At 45.4% G+C, this 24,486-nt stretch overlaps 1 protein-coding gene across 4 annotated transcripts in view; it reads left to right on the top strand.

The window, feature by feature from the left end:
• TEC (tec protein tyrosine kinase) overlaps positions 1 to 24,486 on the top strand; it is a 183,244-nt gene that overhangs the window by 111,373 nt on the left and 47,385 nt on the right. For 3 of the 4 annotated variants that reach the window (XM_040418902.1, XM_040418901.1, XM_040418899.1), the window contains exons 8-11: positions 3,664 to 3,729; positions 5,035 to 5,092; positions 14,173 to 14,252; positions 23,889 to 24,022. In XM_040418902.1, the coding sequence (XP_040274836.1) occupies positions 3,664 to 3,729; positions 5,035 to 5,092; positions 14,173 to 14,252; positions 23,889 to 24,022 (338 nt within the window). The remainder of the gene's footprint in view (positions 1 to 3,663; positions 3,730 to 5,034; positions 5,093 to 14,172; positions 14,253 to 23,888; positions 24,023 to 24,486) is intronic. The other variant, XM_040418900.1, reaches the window with a different exon arrangement.

The raw sequence follows: 24,486 nt of genomic DNA on the forward strand, positions 1-24,486 counted from the left end.
AGCTCGTGCAAATTGTAGCCTTTTTTTCCTATTTGTAGTGGAGATAAGTGGTACCCGGTGTGGTCTTCTGCTGTTGTAGCCCATCCACCTCAAGGTTGTGCGTGTTGTGGCTTCACAAATGCTTTGCTGCATACCTCGGTTGTAACGAGTGGTTATTTCAGTCAACGTTGCTCTTCTATCAGCTTGAATCAGTCGGCCCATTCTCCTCTGACCTCTAGCATCCACAAGGCATTTTTGCCCACAGGACTGCCGCATACTGGATGTTTTTCCCTTTTCATACCATTCTTGGTAAACCCTAGAAATGGTTGTGCGTGAAAATCCCAGTAACTGAGCAGATTGTGAAATACTCAGACCGGCCCGTCTGGCACCAACAACCATGCCACGCTCAAAATTGCTTAAATCACCTTTCTTTCCCATTCTGACATTCAGTTTGGAGTTCAGGAGATTGTCTTGACCAGGACCACCCCCCTAAATGCATTGAAGCAACTGCCATGTGATTGGTTGACTAGATAATTGCATTAATGAGAAATAGAACAGGTGTTCCTAATAATTCTTTAGGTGAGTGTATATACATATATATACAGTTGCAAGAAAAAGTATGTGAACCCTTTGGAATGATATGGATTTCTACACAAATTGGTCATAAAATGTGATCTGATCTTCATCTAAGTCACAACAATAGACAATCACAGTCTGCTTAAACTAATAACACACAAAGAATTAAATGTTACCATGTTTTTATTGAACACACAATGTAAACATTCACAGTGCAGGTGGAAAAAGTATGTGAATCCTTGGATTTAATAACTGGTTGAACCTCCTTTGGCAGCAATAACTTCAACCAAACGTTTCCTGTAGTTGCAGATCAGACGTGCACAACGGTCAGGAGTAATTCTTGACCATTCCTCTTTACAGAACTGTTTCAGTTCAGCAATATTCTTGGGATGTCTGGTGTGAATAGCTTTCTTGAGGTCATGCCACAGCATCTCAATCAGGTTGAGGTCAGGACTCTGACTGGGCCACTCCAGAAGGAGTATTTTCTTCTGTTTAAGCCATTCTGTTGTTGATCTACTTCTATGCTTTGGGTCGTTGTCCTGTTGCAACACCCATCTTCTGTTGAGCTTCAGCTGGTGGACAGATGGCCTTAAGTTCTCCTGCAAAATGTCTTGATAAACTTGGAAATTCATTTTTCCTTCGATGATAGCAATCCGTCCAGGCCCTGACAGGGCAAAGCAGCCCCAAACCATGATGCCTCCACCACCATACTTCACAGTTGGGATGAGGTTTTGATGTTGATGTGCTGTGCCTCTTTTTCTCCACACATAGTGTTGTGTGTTTGTTCCAAACAACTCAACTTTGGTTTCATACCACAGAATATTTTGCCAGTACTGCTGTGGAACATCCAGGTGCTCTTGTGCAAACTGTAAACGTGCAGCAATGTTTTTTTTGGACAGCAGTGGCTTCCTCTGTGGTATCCTCCCATGAAATCCATTCTTGTTTAGTGTTTTACGTATCGTAGATTCACTAACAGGGATGTTAGCATATGCCAGAGACTTTTGTAAGTCTTTAGCCGACACTCTAGGATTCTTCTTCACCTCATTGAGCAGTCTGCACTGTGCTCTTGCAGTCATCTTTACAGGATGGCCACTCCAAGGGAGAGTAGCAGCAGTGCTTAACTTTCTCCATTTATAGACAATTTGTCTTACCGTGGACTGATGAACAGCAAGGCTTTTGGAGATACTTTTATAACCCTTTCCAGCTTTATGCAAGTCAACAATTCTTAATCGTAGGTCTTCTGAGAGCTCTTTTGTGCGAGGCATCATTCACATCAGGCAATGCTTCTTGTGAAAAGCAAACCCAGAACTGGTGTGTGTTTTTGATAGGGCAGCTGTAACCAACACCTCCAATCTCATCTCATTGATTGGACACCTCACTCCAATTAGCTCTTGGAGATGTCATTAGTCTAGGGGTTCACATACTTTTTCCACCTGCACTGTGAATGTTTACATGGTGTGTTCAATAAAAACATGGTAACATTTAATTCTTTGTGTTTTATTAGTTTAAGCAGACTGTGATTGTCTATTGTTGTGACTTAGATGAAGATCAGATCACATTTTATGACCAATTTGTGCAGAAATCCATATCATTCCAAAGGGTTCACATACTTTTTATTGCAACTGTATATATATATCGACACACTGTTACACATAGATGACATATTATATAATTCATTGGTTAAGATATGTTGCAAATCTAAATATACCACACAGAAATATATAGAATATAATCATGCATACATGAATGGGACATTCACACACCAAATGTTTCCCATAAGTCATGACCTCCTTAAAGGGGTTCTGCACTTTCATTTAACTGATGATCTATCCTCTGGATAGATCATCAGCTTCTGCTCGGCAGGGGTCCGACACCCGGGACCCCCGCCGATCAGCTGTTTGAGAAGGCAGCGGCGCTCCAGCAGCGGTGCGGCCTTCTCACTGTTTACCGCCGGCCCACTGACGTCACGACTAGTATCAACTAGCGTGGGCAGGGCTAAGCTCTGTTCACTTGAATGGAGCTTAGCCCCGTCCACGCTAGTTGATACTAGTCGTGACGTCAGTGGGCCGGCGGTAAACAGTGAGAAGGCCGCGGCGCTGCTATAGCGCCGCTGCCTTCTCAAACAGCTGATCGGCGGGGGTCCCGGGTGTCGGACCCCTGCGGATCAGATGCTGATGATCTATCCAGAGGATAGATCATCAGTTAAATGAAATTGCAGAACCCCTTTAATTACCTTGTAAGGAAGTAAAATAATACATTGCTATTCAATTGGTTATCTCTCACAGATACATGTCTGTAGGATCCATTATAGCATTAACAGATACACTACATCTGCTCACAATACATTTTAAGAGACAATACACTCTATGTCCCTACAAACATTTTACCCAAACTGGACTCAGCATGAACTCATCTCGGCCTGTTTCAATCCTACAAAAATATTTTTGACTTTGGTTCAGTTTGTGATTACACTTAAAAGCAATGAGCATTGATATTTAGACTATAATATCTTCAGACAAGACTGTACACTTATGAAAATGCATGACACATAACGTGTGAGGGCACCCTTAAATTGCATGCAAGTCTTTCTCCCCATAGAAGTCAGTGTAAAATCTGTCTCCTGTAGGTGCCATTTTCATTGACTTCTATACATTGCGATAGTTCTCTGACAGTGTTACATTGTGCAGAAGTAACATCTGAATTTTCTCAGCACGTGCTTTTGGTCCCGCACATACTCTCTGAAGTCTTATGGTCACATCATTCATAGTCCTGGTCTCTACAATCACAGCTACTGTATGTGTTTATGTGAATATAGGTAACCAGTGTTTCACTTCCCCATTGTCACGTTATATGTGACCATCTGTTCTTGGCATGCTTCATTCATATAAAAAAAATGTAAAATGTACCCTTCCACAGCAGTTTTATCTACAGTAATACAAAAGTGATAGATTTTATTTGTGAAATTTATTACACCGCACAAACCACAGTTGTTGAATATGACTGATCAGCACATTACTTTTCCCCGTTCTTTCAACGTCTGGAAATTATGCAAATGGCGACTATGTAGAACATTTCTTCCCGTAACAATTTTTTTTTCTGCTGATTTAGACATGAAGGTTATATCCCTAGAAACTATGTGACCGAAAAGAAAGAAGACAACTTAGACCAGTATCTGTAAGTACTGTTTGGAGAGACATGCCTGATTGTCTCATCTCTAGGATATGCCACTAATGTCAGATTGGGACGGGTACCACCTATCGCCAGAACATAACCCCCACAGTGAGCAGAGAGCAGCCGTGTATGCGCTGCGTGCTCTTCCATTATTTGTACGCGAGTTCAGTAAACAGCCAAGCAAGTGCACTTAGCTATTTTTGGCGAGTCCCATAGAAGTGAATGGAAAGTGCACTGCGCAAGAGCGGCCACTGCTTCATTCATTTCTATGGAACTGCTGGAGATAGCCAAGCCAGCACTCTGCTATTTTCGGCAGTCCCATAGAAATGAATGGAGGGCGGTTGCACATGCGTGGCTGCTCTCCGCTCACTTCAGGGGTCCCATTCTGGACATAAGTGCGGGTCCCAGAGGTGGTAACCACACCTATCTGACATTGGTGGCATATGCTAGTGATATGCCACCAGCATCTTCTCGGATGAGATAACCCCTTTAGGCTGCCCATACACATTAGATCTGTTAACCATGTAATGTGAATGGGAGCCTCCCGAGCGATCAGCGGATCTTGGGGAAGAGAAGGGTGAAACAGGTTGGATTTCGACATGCTTGATCCCAATAGTTCTCATGTGTATGGGCAGCTTTACTGTTTTGATCAATGAATGAGTTTTATGAAAGTGGCTAAGCTTATAGCTCATTAAAGGGATTGTCCAGGATTTTAGCTGGCGATAAGTGGCCTTGGTATAAAGAGAAAACAATCTTGTAATAGCTTTTTATTCCATTTTTTTACGCTTTTATCCTCACAGCCCCCTCTCCTGGCTTGCCCCTGGAGAATATCTAATAGCAATAGATCCGAGTGCAGTTCGTGGCTCAGCTGTGCATGGGCCGAGCCACGATTGCACCCTGCTGGGAAACGGACCATATGTCGCTGTTCACCCCTTGAAAAATCGTTGTAGCTGGATGACCAAGGGCAGGATCTCTTTGCGGCAGCTTTGGGAGTCAGTTACTGCACAAGCAATTAATACTTTGGAGATCGAGCACGCATGTTGGGAAGCGCAGGAAGAAATTCATGTACACTACAAGCCAGTGTGGTATATGGATTTTACAAGGAGGCAGTCAGCAGAGGACTTACTCAGAGAATGCCACTTGGGGGGAGGGGGATACGGAATAAAAAATAAAGTATGTACTAATGCCAGAAATTTTAAATGATCTATATTAGGGAGTAATGAGTTCAGTGGTTAAAAAAAAAGTTAAAATCCTTATATATGCAGTAAAGTTTCATCAAGGATGACTGATACAGTATTGTGTCTTCGGCAGATGGTACAGCAAAAGCATTAACAGAAGTAAAGCAGAGCAGCTTCTCAGAATGGAGGTAAGTGTGAATAATCCTATTACTAAGATTCATCCCACTGTTCCAGGCTGAACCCATAAGGATATATTATCCTTAGGCTACTTTCACACTGGCATTTTGGTTTTCCATTTGTGAGATCCGTTCAGGGCTCTCACAAGCGGTCCAAAACGGATCAGTTTTGCCCTAATGCATTCTGAATGGAAAGGATCCGCTTAGAATGCATCAGTTTGCCTCCGATCTGTCTCCATTCCGCTCTGGAGGCGGACACCAAAATGCTGCTTGCAGCGTTTTGCTGTCTGCCTGACGAAACGGAGCCAAACGGATCCGTCCTGGCACACAATGTAAGTCAATGGGGACGGATCCGTTTTCTCTGGCACAATATAAAACGGATCCGTCTTCCATTGACTTTCAATGGTGTTCAAGATCCGTCTGGCTGCAGAAGACATAATACAACCGGATCCGTTCATGACGGATGCATGCGGTTGTATTATTGTAACGGAAGCTTTTTTGCTGATCCATGACGGATCTGCAAAAAACTCTAGTGTGAAAGAGGCCTTATAAAAATTTAAAATCTGTATCTATTGTGATGAAAAAATTAAAGAAGTGTTGGAAAAATGTAATAGGGACTGCTACCCAGTCCTTAGCAGGGAAGATGTGCTGTGGCTGCACATGAGGGTTGTAGCCATGTAATGGCCTTAGCTGTCATATGCCATTTCTACTCTCTTGATGATGAGCTTGCAGTTATTCATAGCAGCCAATCTAAGCACATTAGCTTCAGTGTAAAGCATGGGGAGGGGGGGGGGGGTGGAGTGCCAAAGCAGCCGCCTGAGCCACTAATGAGACAAGTGCTGTGTTTCATTCATCTCAAAATTTTACCACTAATTCTGTAAATTAGCTGAAAAGTCAGTTTAGTCAATAATGCCGCTATAGTGCCCCCAGTAATAATAATAACTTCTATGATGCCACCAGCAATTATAATGCCCCTTATTGTGTCTCCAGTAATAATGATGCCCCAACAGTTCCCCAAGTAGTAATAATACCTTCTATGGTGCCACCAGCAATAATAATGCCCCCTATTGTGCCTCCAGTAATGTCCACAAAGGCCTCGAATTGTGCCACCAGTAATGTCTCCCACACTGACTTCAGTAATATCCCTACAGTGCCCCTAGTAGTGTCCCCTTTACTGCCCATAGCATTGTCCCCCAGAATTTCCCTAGCAGTGTCCCCCACACTCCCCCAGCAATGCCTTCCACAGCATCCTGCCTATTCCCCCTCACTGCCCTCAGTAATGTCCCCAATAGTCAAGTGGCCAGGAAAAAAATCAGATACTCATCTGAGTCCGTTGCCCGCCGCTGTCTGCAATACAGGCTTAAGCCCACTTCTGGTCTACTGCCCGAGACGCCTGTATCCTGGTGAAGGCAATCAGTCGCACTTCAGGTGGTTGCTGCAACGCCATTGCGTGATGACGTCACTGCCTGCACTCATTTACTGCCTCATAGTCCGCAAGCTACTAGGCCTGTGGCCCTTCGGCCTATGAGGTTGAATGGCAGGGGCAGAGAACCATCAGCTTACCTGCTCTGCTGAGATATTCAGTTGCATCGTCATCCTGAAGAGTGACTATTGGACAAGAATTTACCGACTGCCAACTCCTTTCCAAATGATATCAGTGGTCAGCTAAAACAATCATTTGTTATATTTTACCCGATAAAATGATAGTTTTGGTTGACACCATCCATTTTGATTAAGTTTAGATTACAGTGTACAGCCACCTACAATATCATTGTCTTGTCCTTTTGGATGTTAAAGTGCACGAAGATAAACAGCAACCAGGATTTTCCTCTAAACCAGGACCTGGACAGGGGTTGTGTGATTTATTTATTGTAATGTGTGCGACATTTGTCTATACTGATCCATATAGTTGGTGTCTGAAACAAAACCCGTCACCATGAAAATGAAGTGCAGTCTGCAGGCAGCATGTTATAGCGCAGGAGGAGCTGAGCAGATTGATATGTAGTTTTTAGGAATTTTTGGTATTTCATTCATTTAACTACATGCTAATTCTCTGGGCAGTCTTATCAGTGATTGACAGCTAACTCTTGACTAACCATACAGGCTGACAATCACTGAGTAGGACCGCCCTCATGACTCCTAAGAGCAGAAAGAGCAGTGGCTTAAATAAAATACAAGTTTTCCTGCATCTTTACCCACTAAACCAGGCATGCTCAACCTGCGGCCCTCCAGCTGTTGTAAAACTACAACTCCCACAATGCCCTGCTGTAGGCTGATAGCTGTAGGCTGTTCGGGCATGCTGGGAGTTGTAGTTTTGCAACAGCTGGAGGGCCGCAGGTTGAACATGCCTGCACTAAACGATGTATCGCTCTGCTCAGCTCTTCCTGCTCTAAAACATGCTGCCTGCAGATTGCACTATGTTTCAAGATGTCAGGTCCCCTTTAACCTTACTTTTATGTTTTCTCATGATGACTCATGTTTTTGTGAGTTTTAGTGTACAATAACAGATTATAAATGAATTTCATGATTTGGATTTTATGACCGTATTTATTCTGTACATGGGGAACATGTCACAAGCAAGTACTTCTCTGGGTGAAACTAGTGGTGATGAAAGAAATAAAGCGATGAATCCAGCATCGAAGTTAGAAAATATTGTGGGTTCCTTTATTCAGTATAGTAAAGATCAACGACAACCCTCATAATCTGAAATTTACTTATTCGCAGGATAGTTTTACGATGAATTTTCTCGATTTAACTCTCACGGGCATCCCCTGATACATACAATTACTTATCGTAAGCCAGTCTCTGGGAATGCGATTCTGAGGGCCAACAGCCATCACCCCATACATACTATTAAGTCTATTCCGGTAGAAGAGATGTTACGCGCCAGAAGAAATTGTAGTGATGATACGGCCTTCATATTGAAATGCCGACTCATCACATCACGATTATTAGCAAGGGGCTATCCCAGCTGGATGATCAAGAGGGCTGAAAAAATAGCACAGACGAAAAGTCGTAAGACATTACTTTTTGGGAGCGATGACAAGGCAGGGAAGGAAGGAAACACAGCGGGTGTGAAAGATCGCATTAATCCACCTACTTTGGTTCTTACCTACAGTAATCAATTTCAGCAGGTCAAACGGAATGTATATCGATTCTATATGATGACGATATTTTACATGGTTTAACTGCAGGATGGTTACAGGGTGGCAGCCAGACGGTCTCCCACGCTGGCTTCATCCCTGTCCTCTTCATTATTCAAATCAGCTTCGATAAGAACTCAGACCAATACCTGGCTTAAAGGGAACCTGTCACCAGGATTTTGGGTATAGAGCTGAGGACATGGGTTGCTAGATGGCCGCTAGCACATCCACAATACCCAGTCCCTATAGCTCCGTGTGCTTTTATTGTGTAAAAAAAAACGATTTGATACATATGCAAATTAACATAAGAGTCATATCTTACTTGTGTGACCAGAGAAGAGTCATATTTTCAAGCTCTGACTCATCTCGGGTTAATTTGCATATGTATCAAATTGGTTTTTATACACAATAAAAGCACACAGAGGTATGGGGACTGGATATGGTGGATGTGCTAGCGGCCATCTAGCAACCCATGTCCTCAGCTCTATACCCAAAATCCTGGTGACAGGTTCCCTTTAAATACACCGGGTTCACACGGTGCGGCAGTCATCCCTGCAAAACTTGCAGCTATGTTGTTCCCACCAAAATCTTCGAGGATTCAGAACATATTTCAACCTTCCCCATTAAATCTTATATAAATTGCAATACCACTGGGGTAATCTATGTTATCAGATGTACCCAGTGTGACCTCCTTTATGTGGGAAGCACCACAAGAAGGTTGAAAAATAAAATCCTGGAACATTTGAATTATGTCACTAATTCTTCATATGTCAATATTTCGAATGCTGCCAGGCGCTTTGTTTCGATACATGGTAGGAGCCTACGAACTTTTTCTGCCTTTGGAATCGAGCGAGTTTTTCCCTCTATTCGAGGGGGTGATTTCCAAAGGCGATTAATACAAAGGGAGGCCTTTTGGATTATACGATTAAAAACAAGACATCCGAATAGTTTGAACTTAAAAAAGGAACTCGTGTATCTTTATTAGGATTCGGTCCATTCCTGGTGTGCTTATATTCATTCTTATTGTGTTATTTCATCCAGATTAGCAGCTATGAGGATACTTTCGCCATGTCTAATTTGCATTTTTCTGTTTTTAACATTGTAAACTACTATTCGGACCATGCGGTTTTTTCAGGAAGTCATATATGTTTTTTACCAATGTTTCGCTTTTGCTGAATTTTTCGGAGACTGGCATGTTTTATCATTCCTGATTGGGACCCAGGGGCCCGAATAGTATATATATATTTTTATGTGCATTCACTTGGTTTTTATAGATGTTCTATTTGCACCAATGTTAATTTCAGTTGTTCCTATTGGCTGTGCCCTGGGTGTGCTGCAATTAGCTCCTTCTAGCTATCACCTGGAGGTGGGAGGAGAGGTTGCGACTAGCCTATATAGACCTGGTGTAATAACAGTCCTACAGGCTCACCTGAGTCAGAGGACCGCTGGCTGGAGGTAGGAGTGGAGCCCAGTGGCAAGGACCGCAGGCAGGTAGTAGGTGCAGGAAGTCTGGAAGAGGCGTAGTCGGTAGGCAGGCTGTGGGTCAGGGCAGGCGGCAGTAAGCGTGGTCAGACAATCCGGATGGCAACGGTGGTAGCAGTTCAGTAGGTAGGGACAAAGCAGAAGAGTAGGACAGGCGGAGGACAGGTTCACTTTAACCCCGAGCGCCAGGCAGAAGTTCTTCCAGAACTTTGAGGCAAATTGTACGCCTCGGTCGGAGACCACGTCGTCCGGGATCCCATGCAGCCTGAAGACCTCTCTGAGAATAAGATCGGCCGTCTGTTTGGCGGTGGGTATGCCTTTGTAGGGGATGAAATGGGCCATCTTGGTGAGACGGTCGACCACGACCAGGATGGTGTTCATCCCTTTTGAAGGAGGAAGGTCTACCACAAAGTCCATGGAGATCGAGCCCCAGGGGCGGGAGGGAATAGGGAGGGGTTGTAACAGACCCACGGGAGAGGAATGTGGAGTCTTATTGCGGGCACAGACCGTGCACGAGGAGATGTACCTCTTGATGTCCTCCTTGTATGTTGGCCACCAGAAGGAGCGGGAGAGAAGCTCCTGGGTCTTTCTTGTGCCAAAATGGCCGGCCAGCTTGAAGTCATGGTTGAGTTTGAGCACTTCAAGCCGTGCGATTTCTGGTACATATAGTTGTAGGTCCTGATGAAACCAATGACCGTTCTTAAACGTAAGGCTGATATTCCCTGTGGGGTGGGCGAGGAAGGGGTCATTTTCGTATCCTTCTTTGATTGTGCCCAGGACCCTTCTCTCGGGTAAAATGTTATTTTGGCCCTCAGGGCTCAGAAAACATTCTGGAGAGGGCGTCGGCCTTGCCGTTTTTTGATCCGGGGCGATAGGTGATGAGAAAGTTGAAGCGGGAAAAGAATAGGCTCCATCTGGCCTGTCTGGCTGAGAGTCTCTTAGTGCTGCGGATGAACTCGAGGTTCTTGTGGTCAGTTAGTACGATTATGGGGTTGGTGGCTCCCTCCAGCAGGTGTCTCCACTCGGAGAAGGCATCCTTGATCGCCAGTAGTTCTTTGTTCCCGATGTCATAGTTCTTCTCGGAGGGGGACATCTGGCGGGAGAAATATGCGCACGGCTGTAACAGCATCCTCTCCCCTGTCCGTTGTGACAAAACTGCCCCCACCGCGGAGTCTGATGCATCCACTTCGACTGTAAATGGGAGCTAGGGTTTCGGGTGGATTAGGATTGGGGCAGAAGTGAAGAGGAGTTTCAACTTGGTGAAGGCCTCCTGGGCCTCGGGTGTCCAGGAGAAGGGGACTGCCTTCTTGGTGAGTTGGGTGATTGGTGCTATGACCTTGGAGAAGTTCCGGATAAACTTCCGATAGAAGTTGGCGAAGCCAATGAATCTTTGTATCTCCTTCTCGTTTTTCGGAACGGGCCAGTTCATCACAGCTTGGACCTTCCCCGGGTCCATACTTAGGCCCTCTGGGGAGATGATGTATCCGAGGAACTGAGTGGTGGTTCGCTCAATCTCGCATTTCTCTAGCTTGATATAGAGAGAGTTCTGTCGGAGTCTCTGCAGTACCCTGCGGACGTGTTCGCGGTGCTGCTCGAGGTCTTCAGAGAAGATCAAGATGTCGTCCAGGTAAACGACTACAAACAGATCCAGCATGTCCCTGAGGCCGTCGTTAATGAAGTGCTGGAAGGTGGCGGGAGCATTGCAGAGTCCGAAAGGCATGACCAGGTACTCGAAATGACCATAACGTGTCCGGAAGGCGGTCTTCCATTCGTCCCCAGGGCGGATTCGGACGAGGTTGTAGGCCCCTCGAAGGTCGAGTTTAGTGAAGATCTTCGCTGCCCGGAGTCTCTCAAGGAGTTCTGAAATCAGTGGGAGCGGGTACCGTTTTTTTACGGTTATGTCGTTAAGCTTTCTGTAGTCTATGCAGGGACGAAGGGAGGAGTCTTTTTTCTCTATGAAGAAAAAGGGGGCTCCAGCGGGGGAGGTGGAGGGCCGGATGAACCCCTTCCTCAGGTCCTCATCCAGGTACTCTTTCAGAGCCTTCAGTTCAGGCTCTGAGAGGGGGTAGATACTGCCAAAGGGTATTTCGGCCCCGGGCAACAGTTCTATAGGGCAGTCGTAGGGTCGGTGTGGTGGCAGCTTGTCTGCGTTTTTTTTTTCCGCAGACATCCTGGAACTCGCGGTATTGAGGGGGTAGAAGATCCTTGATGGATAGTTTTGAGATGGTGGTGTCTTCGGGTGGAAGGACGGGTTTGTGGGAGCAATTTAGCGAGCAGAACTCGGACGAGAATCGTATGCAGCGGGTTTCCCAGTCCACCGAGGTGTTGTGGGTGGCCAACCATGGGATGCCGAGGATCACTGGGAACTTCGGGGAGGCGATCAGCGAGAAGTGGATCTTTTCACGGTGATCTGGTTCTATGAGGAGTTGTAGTTCGGTGGTCTCGTGAGTGGCCGGCCCCGAGGAGAGTGGGGATCCGTCGACGGTTTCCAGGTCAACGGGGGCTACCTTGATTGTCAGTGGAATGTTCTTTTCGCGGGCGAAGGTTAGGTCGATGAAGTTGCCTCCCGCCCCGGAGTCTAACATCGCTGAACAGTGGAGTTGTCGCCCATCAATGTCGATGAGGACGGGGACGATGAAGTGGGATCCATGAGCCGCCGTGTTGTTATTTTCAGGGGCTGCTGGCGGGGTTGGAGTCTGTGGTTGCTTCTTTAGCTCCGTGACGGCAATAGTCTTTCGGATCTTATGAGGACATTTGATGGCAAAATGACCCGGCTCCCCACAGTAGAGGCAGAGGTTTTCGGCCAGCCTTCTCTCCTTCTCAGCTGTGGATAGAGACCTACGTAGAGCGTCGACCTGCATAGGTTCAGTTACTGACTGGGGGTCGCGCTGGGCGGTGGAAGAGAAGGAGTAAGTGGGTCTGTGGTCCGAGGACCAGAGTCTTTATTTCTTCCTCTCGGAGAGTCTTTGATCTATCCGGATGCATAACTGAATGAAGTCATCCAGATCGTCCAGGGCCTCAACTCTGGCGAGTTCGTCCTTTATTAATTCGGACAGGCCTCGCCGGAATTGGCTTCTCTGTGCCGCTGGGTTCCAGGTGGTGTCCGTGACCCAACGGCGAAACTCGGCGGTGTATTCGGCAACGGAGCGTCTCCCTTGCCGCAGACCATGTAGTCGCGCCTCGGCTGTCGCACAGCGGTTGTGGTCATCGAAGACTTGGCTCATGGCGGTGATGAAGTTGTTTAGGTTGTCCAGGAGATGACTGTTAGTCTCCACGTATGGTGATGCCCATGCTAATGCTTCATCTGTCAGGAGATTGACCAAGAATAGCACCTTCTTTTTCTCGGTGGTGAAGGGGGCCGGGTACATCTGAAAATAGATGCGGCATTGGTTTAGAAACCCCAGATACTGGCGTCTGTCGCCGCTGAATCTTGATGGGAGTAGCATGTGGGTGTCTGCGGGCGCGCCGCGGACGTCCAGGAGTTGCCTCTGTAGTTCAATAATCTCCCTCTGTTGGCTTTGGACTACGCCTTGGAGCTGGGCAAATTTCTCCTGATATGTAGTACCAAATTCTTGAAGTTCGGAGACCTGCTTACGCAGAGTGGCCATTGCGGACTCCATAGTGTGGCTGATTATTCTGTAACAGTCCTACAGGCTCGCCTGAGTTAGAGGACCGCTGGCTGGAGGTAGGAGTGGAGCCCAGTGGCAAGGACCGCAGGCAGGTAGTAGGTGCAGGAAGTCTGGCAGAGGCGTAGTCGGTAGGCAGGCGGCAGTAAGCGTGGTCAGACAATCCGGATGGCAACGGTGGTAGCAGTTCAGTAGATAGGGACAAAGCAGAAGAGTAGTCGGTAGGCAATTCCTGGTCAGCAGTGGACTTCCAGTAGTAGCAAGAGCAGCAGATGAGGAGAAGCTTGATCAAGGCTCAGGAGCTCAATAATCAGCAAGCTAGAGTGCAAGGGGCTGGACTTATATAGGGAAGTACCAGGTGTGGGGAATCAAGGGTGATGAGCAAGGCTTGGCAAGACTGAGGTTACATAATAGCTTTCAGGGAGGAATGTCCAGAGAGGCCTGGGATGTGGCTGGTCACGGGTTCGAATCCCGACACATGGCCAATTGGCTTTCTGATCGGTCACGACTAAGAACATGTTTGTTCGAAACGCGTAGACGTTCATTTGGAACACTGAGGTGATGCTGTCACTGTATGGATCTGTACTATACTGAATAAAGGAACCCACAATATTTTCTAACTTCAATGCTGGATTCATCGCTTTATTTCTACTATTTCACGGTCTTACCAAGGTCTCCGTGCATCAAGGAAGTTGATACAAGGGATAGAGGCAACAGGTGACCTGGACATTGTTTACAATAGTGGTGATGAAACTCTGGAGCAGATGTCCATAGGATTGTTAAGTTTACAAGAGTTTTAAAAAAGAAGCAAAACTAATAAAAATCCTGCTGTGTTTTCCAGGATAAAGAAGGGGGGTTCATTGTTAGGAATTCCAGTCAAGCTGGCTTGCATACTGTGTCACTGTACACAAAATATGGAGGGTAAGTAGTTGCCGTGGTCCATGTAATAAATCTAGAGAATTCTACAAATTACATCTCCAAATAATCGTCCAAAATTATAGTACATTTATAAAACATTTTAGACAAGTAGTGGTCAACCTGTGTCATTATGTCAGCCACACATGACATTCAGCCACGGCCAGGCCACATTTCTTTCGATGGATCCACTTCTTGTATATAAGTGAATGAAAGTGATGTGATTTAGCATTTTTGAAGATCAATACTGTGCAGTGTATGTAAATGTATGCCATGCATATGGATCCACCTGCCTTTGAGTTTGTAGTAGTAGTATATGGAGTCTGTCAAATTACATTTTACAGAAATAACTTTATTATTGTAGTTATACAAGGAAATTTCATTTTGGTGGCCCAGCTCTAAGCCACTGCGTCTGTGCCCGCCACCATCTGGAGAATTCTTTAAATTCCCTATCTTTGAAGTATTGGGAGGAAACCCATGCAAACTCCATGCATTTTCCTTGCTGAGATTCGAAGCCACCGTGCAACCCCCCTTCCCACTGATAAACATACTGCCAAAATATAAATTGACCCTTCTTTTGTAAATCCAGTCCTGTAATCCTTAGAAATACTTCTTTTTATTTTTGTGTAAATGTGCACAGTGGACAGGCTGTGCTTGACTTCTATTGTGTCATAGGTACCAGCTCTTAAATCTCAGGGCCTGGAGAAAACAAGAGGGGAGGCACTGGGTTCTACTACTGGCAGAGGGATGGTGCACCAAATAGAAGTCCTCTCTACGGTGCACTGAACACTTTATTTGCACAAAAATAAAAGCATTTGCCAGGAGTACAGGACCATGTTTTCAGAAGAAAGGTATTGTTATTGCACATAACAGTATGTTTACTTTGAAACCGATTTTGGAGACAGACTCTGTTTTAAAAATATTTTGTGGTGATGAAATATCTTCGCAGTTGCTCATTAAATAGCATTATCCAGATGCAGGGTTGTATTGGCCATAGACGCTACAGGGAAATTTCCCAGTCGGCCGATGCCTAGGAGGGCCACCCAAGCCCTCCTCACGGCCGCCACACGGGTACATAATGATCCGATTCTCTCTTATGCACCAGTGGCAGCAGGTGCCCTCCTGAATTCAACTGTATAGATGTCCTTAGGACAGTGATACAGTTGAATACTGTGACGCAGGTGACAGTATTTTGTGCTGTACTGTGGTATTTGGTTCACCTGGGGCAGTATATTGCTCTGCACTGTGGTATTGCTGGCCCTCGTACTTCTGTGTCCTTGCATACATATGTTGCCCCCGCCTTCTGTCAATAATTTAGACCCATCTGCAACATGGGGCCACTTTTACCTTTTTTTCAAGGGACACTTTTAGTTCCCAATTCGCCACTGTCCAGATGTAAATCTGCACAGGGCCTATTTTAGCAGCATTTTTTGGGGCATTTTTTCAGTATTTTTTTATGCTGCCAGATGTTACTGTAAAGTCTATAGTGAATTCTGAAATTCAGTACAGACAGTTTTTTCACATGGGACTTTTTTGTGTTGCACTTCTGTATTTTATAATAGGCATTTTTTACTTTGGAATCTCTGAGTTGAAAAATGCCTGAAAAAAACACTAATAAAAGGCCATGAAAAGGGTATAAAAAAAACTGGAAAAACTGTATGTCATTTAAAAAAAATAATAATAAATTACCGATAAGTGTGAAAAAAGGCTTAAAGAGGACCTTTCACCGATTCTTACCCTATGAACTAACTATACAGATATGTAGAGCGGCGCCCGGGGATCTCACTGCACTTACTATTATCCCCGGGCGCCGCTCCGTTCTCCTGCTATGCCCTCCGGTATCTCCGCTCACTAAGTTATAGTAGGCGGAGATACCAGTCCCTAAGTTATGGTAGGCGGAGTCTGCACTAGCGCTGGCCAATCGCAGCGCAGAGCTCACAGCCTGGGAGGTTATTTTCTCCCAGGCTGTGAGCTCTGCAATGCGATTGGCCAGCGCTAGGGCAGACTCCGCCTACCATAACTTAGGGAACGGAGATACCGGAGGACATAGCAGGAGAACGGAGCGGCGCCCGGGGATAATAGTAAGTGCAGAGAGATCCCCGGGCGCCGCTCCACATGTATGTATACTTAGTTCATAGGGTAAGAATCGGTGAAAGGTCCTCTTTAAAGGATAACTGTCGTATTTTTTTTTTTGAGTATTGGATTGTGGTGATTAATATCACCTTGGTGGCCCTATTTCAACTTTTCACTGTGTATTCAATTACCCCTTAATTCCAAAATTTTGTTCCCTATACTGCCCATTTTTACCTGTGCTTAAAATCAGGTTGCTAGGCATGGTCCGTCTATCTGTTGAAGGACGGAGGACGCAGAAGCAGGCTGCGTGCCAGGTCAGATTACTGACAGCAAGGGACTGTAGGTAAATGATTAAAGCCAGGTCCTCCCCAGCAGCTGATAACAGTGCCTGGCTGCGTGCACTGCTCTTTGTCTCTGCGCTTGGCAGACGCTCCCTCACTCTGCAGAGCTGGAGAAGGCAGAGTTGAACCAGCGCAGACCAGGGAAGGGAGATCTGCCATCTGCTCAGTGTATAAATGAAAGCAACATGTGGTAAGAGGACCCCTTTGTGCTGCAGGAGATTAACCCTTTAGGGGGGAGGGCTCTGGTTACTGACACTTTTGGGGGGCTATTGTTACTGGCTAGTGAGGGCAGGCAGGATTAGCCTCAGGGTGAGGGCAGTGGCGGCCATCTTAACTGAATAGTGAAATTGCAGTTTTATGCAGACTGGTTGCTAAGGGCTGAACCTTATTAAATATGGGGTAATTCAGTCTAATAGTAACTGATTCTGGAATATCATGTTATTACTAACTACATATATTCCTTTATTATTTCTACTAGAAGTTATGAATGAATTGCTAGCAGTCTGCAGTAAGGGTACAGAGGGGAGGTAACCAGTTTGGGTGGGGGGGGGGTGTACCTGCACAGTCTGGATATAGTGAGTCTGTGCAGGTACACACCCCAACTGGTAACACCCCTCTGTACCCTTACTGCAGGCTGCTAGAAATTAATTCATAACTTCTAGTAGAAATAATAAAGGAATGACACAACATGGAGCCATAAGAATAGATGTATAATGGTTATTACATGGGGAATGCATGAATCTATCAAAACAGGCATGGAGTGCTGAAAGGTCCTCTTTAACCACCTCAGCCCCCAGTGCTTAAACACCCTGAAAGACCAGGCCACTTTTTACACTTCTGACCTACACTACTTTCACCATTTATTGCTCGGTCATGCAACTTACCACCCAAATGAATTTTACCTCCTTTTCTTCTCACTAATAGAGCTTTCATTTGGTGGTATTTCATTGCTGCTGACATTTTTACTTTTTTTGTTATTAATCGAAATTTAACGATTTTTTTGCAAAAAAATGACATTTTTCACTTTCAGTTGTAAAATTTTGCAAAAAAAATGACATCCATATATAAATTTTGCTCTAAATTTATTGTTCTACATGTCTTTGATAAAAAAAAAATGTTTGGGTAAAAAAAAAATGGTTTGGGTAAAAGTTATAGCGTTTACAAACTATGGTACAAAAATGTGAATTTCCGCTTTTTGAAGCAGCTCTGACTTTCTGAGCACCTGTCATGTTTCCTGAGGTTCTACAATGCCCAGACAGTACAAACACCCCACAAATGACCCCATTTCGGAAAGTACACACCCTAAGGTATTCGCTGATGGGCATAGTGAGTTCATAGAACTTTTTATTTTTTGTCACAAGTTAGCGGAAAATGATGATTTTTTTTTTTTTTTTTTTTTTCTTACAAAGTCTCATATTCCACTAACTTGTGACAAAAAATAAAAACTTCCATGAACTCACTATGCCCATCACGAAATACCTTGGGGTCTCTTCTTTCCAAAATGGGGTCACTTGTGGGGTAGTTATACTGCCCTGGCATTCTAGGGGCCCAAATGTGTGGTAAGGAGTTTGAAATCAAATTCTGTAAAAACTGACCAGTGAAATCCGAAAGGTGCTCTTTGGAATGTGGGCCCCTTTGCGCACCTAGGCAGCAAAAAAGTGTCACACATCTGGTATCTCCGTATTCAGTAGAAGTTGGGGAATGTGTTTTGGGGTGTCATTTTACATATACCCATGCTGGGTGAGATAAATATCTTGGTCAAATGCCAACTTTGTATAAAAAAATGGGAAAAGTTGTCTTTTGCCAAGATATTTCTCTCACCCAGCATGGGTATATGTAAAATGACACCCCAAAACACATTCCCCAACTTCTCCTGAATACGGAGATACCAGATGTGTGACACTTTTTTGCAGCCTAGGTGGGCAAAGGGGCCCATATTCCAAAGAGCACCTTTCGGATTTCACTCGTCATTTTTTACAGAATTTGATTTCAAACTCCTTACCACACATTTGGGCCCCTAGAATGCCAGGGCAGTATAACTACCCCACAAGTGACCCCATTTTGGAAAGAAGAGACCCCAAGGTATTCGCTGATGGGCATAGTGAGTTCATGGAAGTTTTTATTTTTTGTCACAAGTTAGTGGAATATGAGACTTTGTATGAAAAAAAAAAATATATAAAAAAAATCATCATTTTCCACTAACTTGTGACAAAAAATAAAAAATTCTAGGAACTCGCCATGCCCCTCACGGAATACCTTGGGGTGTCTTCTTTCCAAAATGGGGTCACTTGTGGGGTAGTTATACTGCCCTGGCATTTTCCAGGGGCCCTAATGTGTGGTAAGTAGGTAAATGACCAGTGAAATCCTAAAGGTGCTCTTTGGAATATGGGCCCCTTTGCCCACCTAGGCTGCAAAAAAGTGTCACACATCTGGTATCTCCGTACTCGGGAGAAGTTGGGGAATGTGTTTTGGGGTGTCTTTTTACATATACCCATGCTGGGTGAGAGAAATATCTTGGCAAAAGACAACTTTTCCCATTTTTTTTATACAAAGTTGGCATTTGACCAAGATATTTATCTCACCCAGCATGGGTATATGTAAAATGACACCCCAAAACACATTCCCCAACTTCTCCTGAGTACGGCGATACCAGATGTGTGACACTTTTTTGCAGCCTAGATGCGCAAAGGGGCCCAAATTCCTTTTAGGAGGGCATTTTTAGACATTTGGATACCAGACTTCTTCTCACGCTTTGGGGCCCCTAGAATGCCAGGGCAGTATAAATACCCCACATGTGACCCCATTTTGGAAAGAAGACACCCCAAGGTATTCAATGAGGGGCATGGCGAGTTCATCGAAATTTTTTTTTTTTGGCACAAGTTAGCGGAAATTGATATTTTTTTTTTTTTTCTCACAAAGTCTCCCGTTCCGCTAACTTGGGACAAAAATTTCTATATTCTATTAAAGTCCTGGTTGCCATAGTAGGAGCGGGGAGCGGGGGAGCGGTATACTTACAGTCCGTGCGGCTCCCCGGGCGCTCCAGAATGACGTCAGAGCGCCCCATGCGCATGGATGACGTGATCCATGTGATCACGTGATCCATGCGCTTGGGGCGCCCTGACGTCACTCTGGAGCGCCCGGGGAGCCGCACGGACGGTAAGTATGCTGCTCCCCTGCTCCCCGCTACACTTACCATGGCTGTCAGGACTTTAGCGTCCCGGTAGCCATGGTAACTATTCAGAAAAAGCTAAACGTCGGGTCCGGCAATGCGCCGAAACGACGTTTAGCTTAAGGCCGGATCCGGATCAATGCCTTTCAATGGGCATTGATCCCGGATCCGGCCTTGCGGCAAGTCTTCAGGATTTTTGGCCGGAGCAAAAAGCGCAGCATGCTGCGGTATTTTCTCCGGCCAAAAAACGTTCCGTACCGGAACTGAAGACATCCTGATGCATCCTGAACGGATTACTCTCCATTCAGAATGCATTAGGATAATCCTGATCAGTATTCTTCCGGCATAGAGTCCCGACGACGGAACTCTATGCCGGAAGACAATAACGCAAGTGTGAAAGAGCCGTAACTTGGGCCAAAAAAATGTCTGAATGGAGCCTTACAGAGGGTGATCAATGACAGGGGGGTGATCAATGACAGGGGGGTGATCAATGACAGGGGGGTGATCAATGACAGGGGGGTGATCAGGGAGTCTATATGGGGTGATAACCACAGTCATTTATCACGCCCGTGTAAGGCTTCATTCAGACGTCCGGATGCGTTTTGCGGATCCGATCCATCTATCAGTGGATCCGTAAAAATCATGCGGACGTCTGAATGGAGCTTTACAGGGGGGTGATCAATGACAGGGGGGTAATCAATGACAGGGGGGTGATCAGGGAGTCTATATGGGGTGATCACCACAGTCATTGATCATGCCCCTGTAAGGCTTCATTCAGACGTCCGGATGCGTTTTGCGGATCCAATCCATCTATCAGTGGATCCGTAAAAATCATGCGGACGTCTGAATGGAGCTTTACAGGGGGGTAATCAATGACAGGGGGGTGATCAGGGAGTCTATATGGGGTGATAACCACAGTCATTGATCATGCCCCTGTAAGGCTTCATTCAGACGTCCGGATGCGTTTTGCGGATCCGATCCATCTATCAGTGGATCCGTAAAAATCATGCGGACGTCTGAATGGAGCTTTACAGGGGGGTGATCAATGACAGGGGGGTAATCAATGACAGGGGGGTGATCAGGGAGTCTATATGGGGTGATCACCACAGTCATTGATCATGCCCCTGTAAGGCTTCATTCAGACGTCCGGATGCGTTTTGCGGATCCGATCCATCTATCAGTGGATCCGTAAAAATCATGCGGACGTCTGAATGGAGCTTTACAGGGGGGTGATCAATGACAGGGGGGTAATCAATGACAGGGGGGTGATCAGGGAGTCTATATGGGGTGATCACCACAGTCATTGATCATGCCCCTGTAAGGCTTCATTCAGACGTCCGGATGCGTTTTGCGGATCCGATCCATCTATCAGTGGATCCGTAAAAATCATGCGGACGTCTGAATGGAGCTTTACAGGGGGGTAATCAATGACAGGGGGGTAATCAATGACAGGGGGGTGATCAGGGAGTCTATATGGGGTGATAACCACAGTCATTGATCATGCCCCTGTAAGGCTTCATTCAGACGTCCGGATGCGTTTTGCGGATCCGATCCATCTATCAGTGGATCCGTAAAAATCATGCGGACATCTGAATGGAGCTTTACAGGGGGGTGATCAGGGAGTCTATATGGGGTGATCACCACAGTCATTGATCATGCCCCTGTAAGGCTTCATTCAGACGTCCGGATGCGTTTTGCGGATCCGATCCATCTATCAGTGGATCCGTAAAAATCATGCGGACGTCTGAATGGAGCTTTACAGGGGGGTAATCAATGACAGGGGGGGTGATCAATGACAGGGGGGTGATCAGGGAGTCTATATGGGGTGATCACCACAGTCATTGATCATGCCCCTGTAAGGCTTCATTCAGACGTCCGGATGCGTTTTGCGGATCCGATCCATCTATCAGTGGATCCGTAAAAATCATGCGGACATCTGAATGGAGCTTTACAGGGGGTTGATCAATGACAGGGGGGTAATCAATGACAGGGGGGTGATCAGGGAGTCTATATGGGGTGATCAGGGGTGATTAGGGGTGATCAGGGGCTAATAAGGGGTTAATAAGTGACGGGGGGGGTGTAGTGTAGTGTAGTGGTGCTTGGTGCTACTTTACTGAGCTACCTGTGTCCTCTGGTGGTCGATCCAAACAAAGGGGACCACCAGAGGACCAGGTAGCAGGTATATTAGACGCTGTTATCAAAACAGCGTCTAATACACCTGTTAGGGGTTAAAAAAAACACATCTCCAGCCTGCCAGCGAACGATCGCCGCTGGCAGGCTGGAGATCAACTCTCTTACCTTCCGTTCCTGTGAGCGCGCGCGCCTGTGTGCGCGCGTTCACAGGAAATCTCGCGTCTCGCGAGAGGACGCGCCGGCGCGTCCAGGAGGAATGAATCAACCACCTCCAGGACGCGTCTGTGCGTACAGCGGTCCGGAGGTGGTTAACCCCTTAGTGACCAAGCCTGTTTGGGCCTTTATGACCAAGCGTTTTTCTTCCTTTTTTTATGGTCTCGTTCCAAGAGCTATAACTTTTTTATTTTTTCGTCTATATAGCTTTATGAGGGCTTGTTTTTTACGGGACAAGTTGTAGTTTTTAATGGCGCCATTTTGGGGTACACATAACTTTCTGATTAACTTTTATTAACTCTTTCTGGGAGGGAGATGGGGAAAAATAGCAATACTGCCACTGCGTTTTTACATTATACATTTTTTGGCGTTCATTTTTCGGTGCAAATAACATAATATCTTTATTCTCTGGGTCAGTACGATTACAGTGATACTAAATACTTATAATTTTGTTTACGTTTTACTACTTTTTTTTGCAATAAAACACCTTTTATTAACCCAAAAAATTATTTTGCATTGCCACTTCACAAGACCCATAACTTTTTTTTATTTTTTTATATGGAATTGTGTGAGGGCTTGATTTTTGAAAGACGACTTGTATTTTTCATGGGTATGATTTTGGAGTAAATGCCGCTTTTTGATCACTTGTTATTACGTTTTTTTTCGGTGGAAACTAAGAATAAATTAGAAATTCTGTCTTTTTTTATTTTTCTATTTTTTATGGCGTTCACCATAGGGGATAATTTATGTAATATTTATGTAGTCCCGGTCGTTACGGACGCGGCAATACCAAACATATGGGGGATATTTTCTTTTTGCAATTTTTTTCATTGAAAAGCGTATTTTCAATGGAAAAAAAGGCATATTTTTTTATTTTATGGAATTTTTTTTATTTAATAAATGTGTATTTTTTTTTCTATTTTTTTTACTACTTAATAGTCCCACAAGGGGACTATAATATACAGTATTTTGATTGCTTTTAAAATGTAATGCATTATCTCTATAATGCATTGCATTTCAATAGCAATGCTATTCGAACATTGACCAGCAGGCTGCGCCAGAGAGGCACAGCCTGCTGGAAGTAACTGAAGACAGGCCCGGGCCCTCATCGGAAGCAAGGTAAGCTTCCCAGCACATCAGCACCCCGCGATCGCATTTTCGGGGTGCTGATGGGAGACAGAGGGAGTCCGCTCCCTCTGTCACCACTTTACATGCAGCGGGCGCCATTGCGCCCGGCATGTAAAGGGTTAAACAGCCCGGATCGGCACTCCTGCCGTTCCGGGCTGTTAGAGCAGGGACCCGGCTCTCATGTGAGAGCCAGGTCCACGCTCCCCGCTGCACGGGGGAGCCGCGCGGCGCTTAAACTGTGCCGCCGTAAAAACGCGGCGGCCCAGCCTAAGGCCCCTTAGTGACCGCCGTAAAAACACGTATGGGTGGTCACTAAGGGGTTAAGTGGCCGTACAGTATACATGTCAGACGGCCAAAGGCTGATTTCTAACCACTTGTGATGCTTTTCATGACACAACCAGTGTGACAGATGCCAGGAAAAGTCAGATATCTGTGGCATAGTGTATCTAGCAAGTTGGATTCTTTTGTTTCTGTCATACACCACATTAATAGCTGACAATATTAATGATTTATTCTTTTAACTTATGGTGTTGTCCTCATGTATCAAAAATGTTAAGAAAAATAAACCTGTGTATCTCTCTTCAGGGATGGCTCCCCATCAATCCGCCATTATCACATAAAAGAGACAGCGACGTTCCCCAAGCAGTATTACCTGGCAGAGAAGCATGTCTTCAACTCTATTCCAGAAATGATTGAGTATCACAAGCACAATGCAGCAGGTAAATTACCAAAAGTGTTCAGTATTACGAGTACAGGGAACAGTATCATGTGATATATAGCAATCTCTATTACCCCAATTAGTAATAATAGCTACAAGCTATTAAAGGGGTTTTCTGGGTGCAGGATACTGATGACTGATCCTTAGGATGAATCATCAATATCTGAGCGATTTCTCTGTACCCCGCCAATTAACTATACGAAGAGTCTGCAGCACTCCGTTGGGTGGTGCGGCTTCCTCCCAGTGTAACAAGCACAGCGTTGATGATTGGATAGCAGCTCTGCTTGGCATTGTACCCTAGGCCCATTCACTTGAACGAGACTGAGCTGCACATATTGTAGGCCATGTAACCGATGAACATTATGTCACTGGCCTGGAGAGAGGTCAGAGCGCCGCAGCCTCTTCAAACAGCTGATCGGAGTCTGACCCATATTAGGGTACTTTCACACTAGCGTTTTTAAATGC

Source organism: Bufo bufo, chromosome 2, assembly GCF_905171765.1.
Source record: "Bufo bufo chromosome 2, aBufBuf1.1, whole genome shotgun sequence".
NCBI lineage: Eukaryota > Metazoa > Chordata > Amphibia > Anura > Bufonidae > Bufo > Bufo bufo.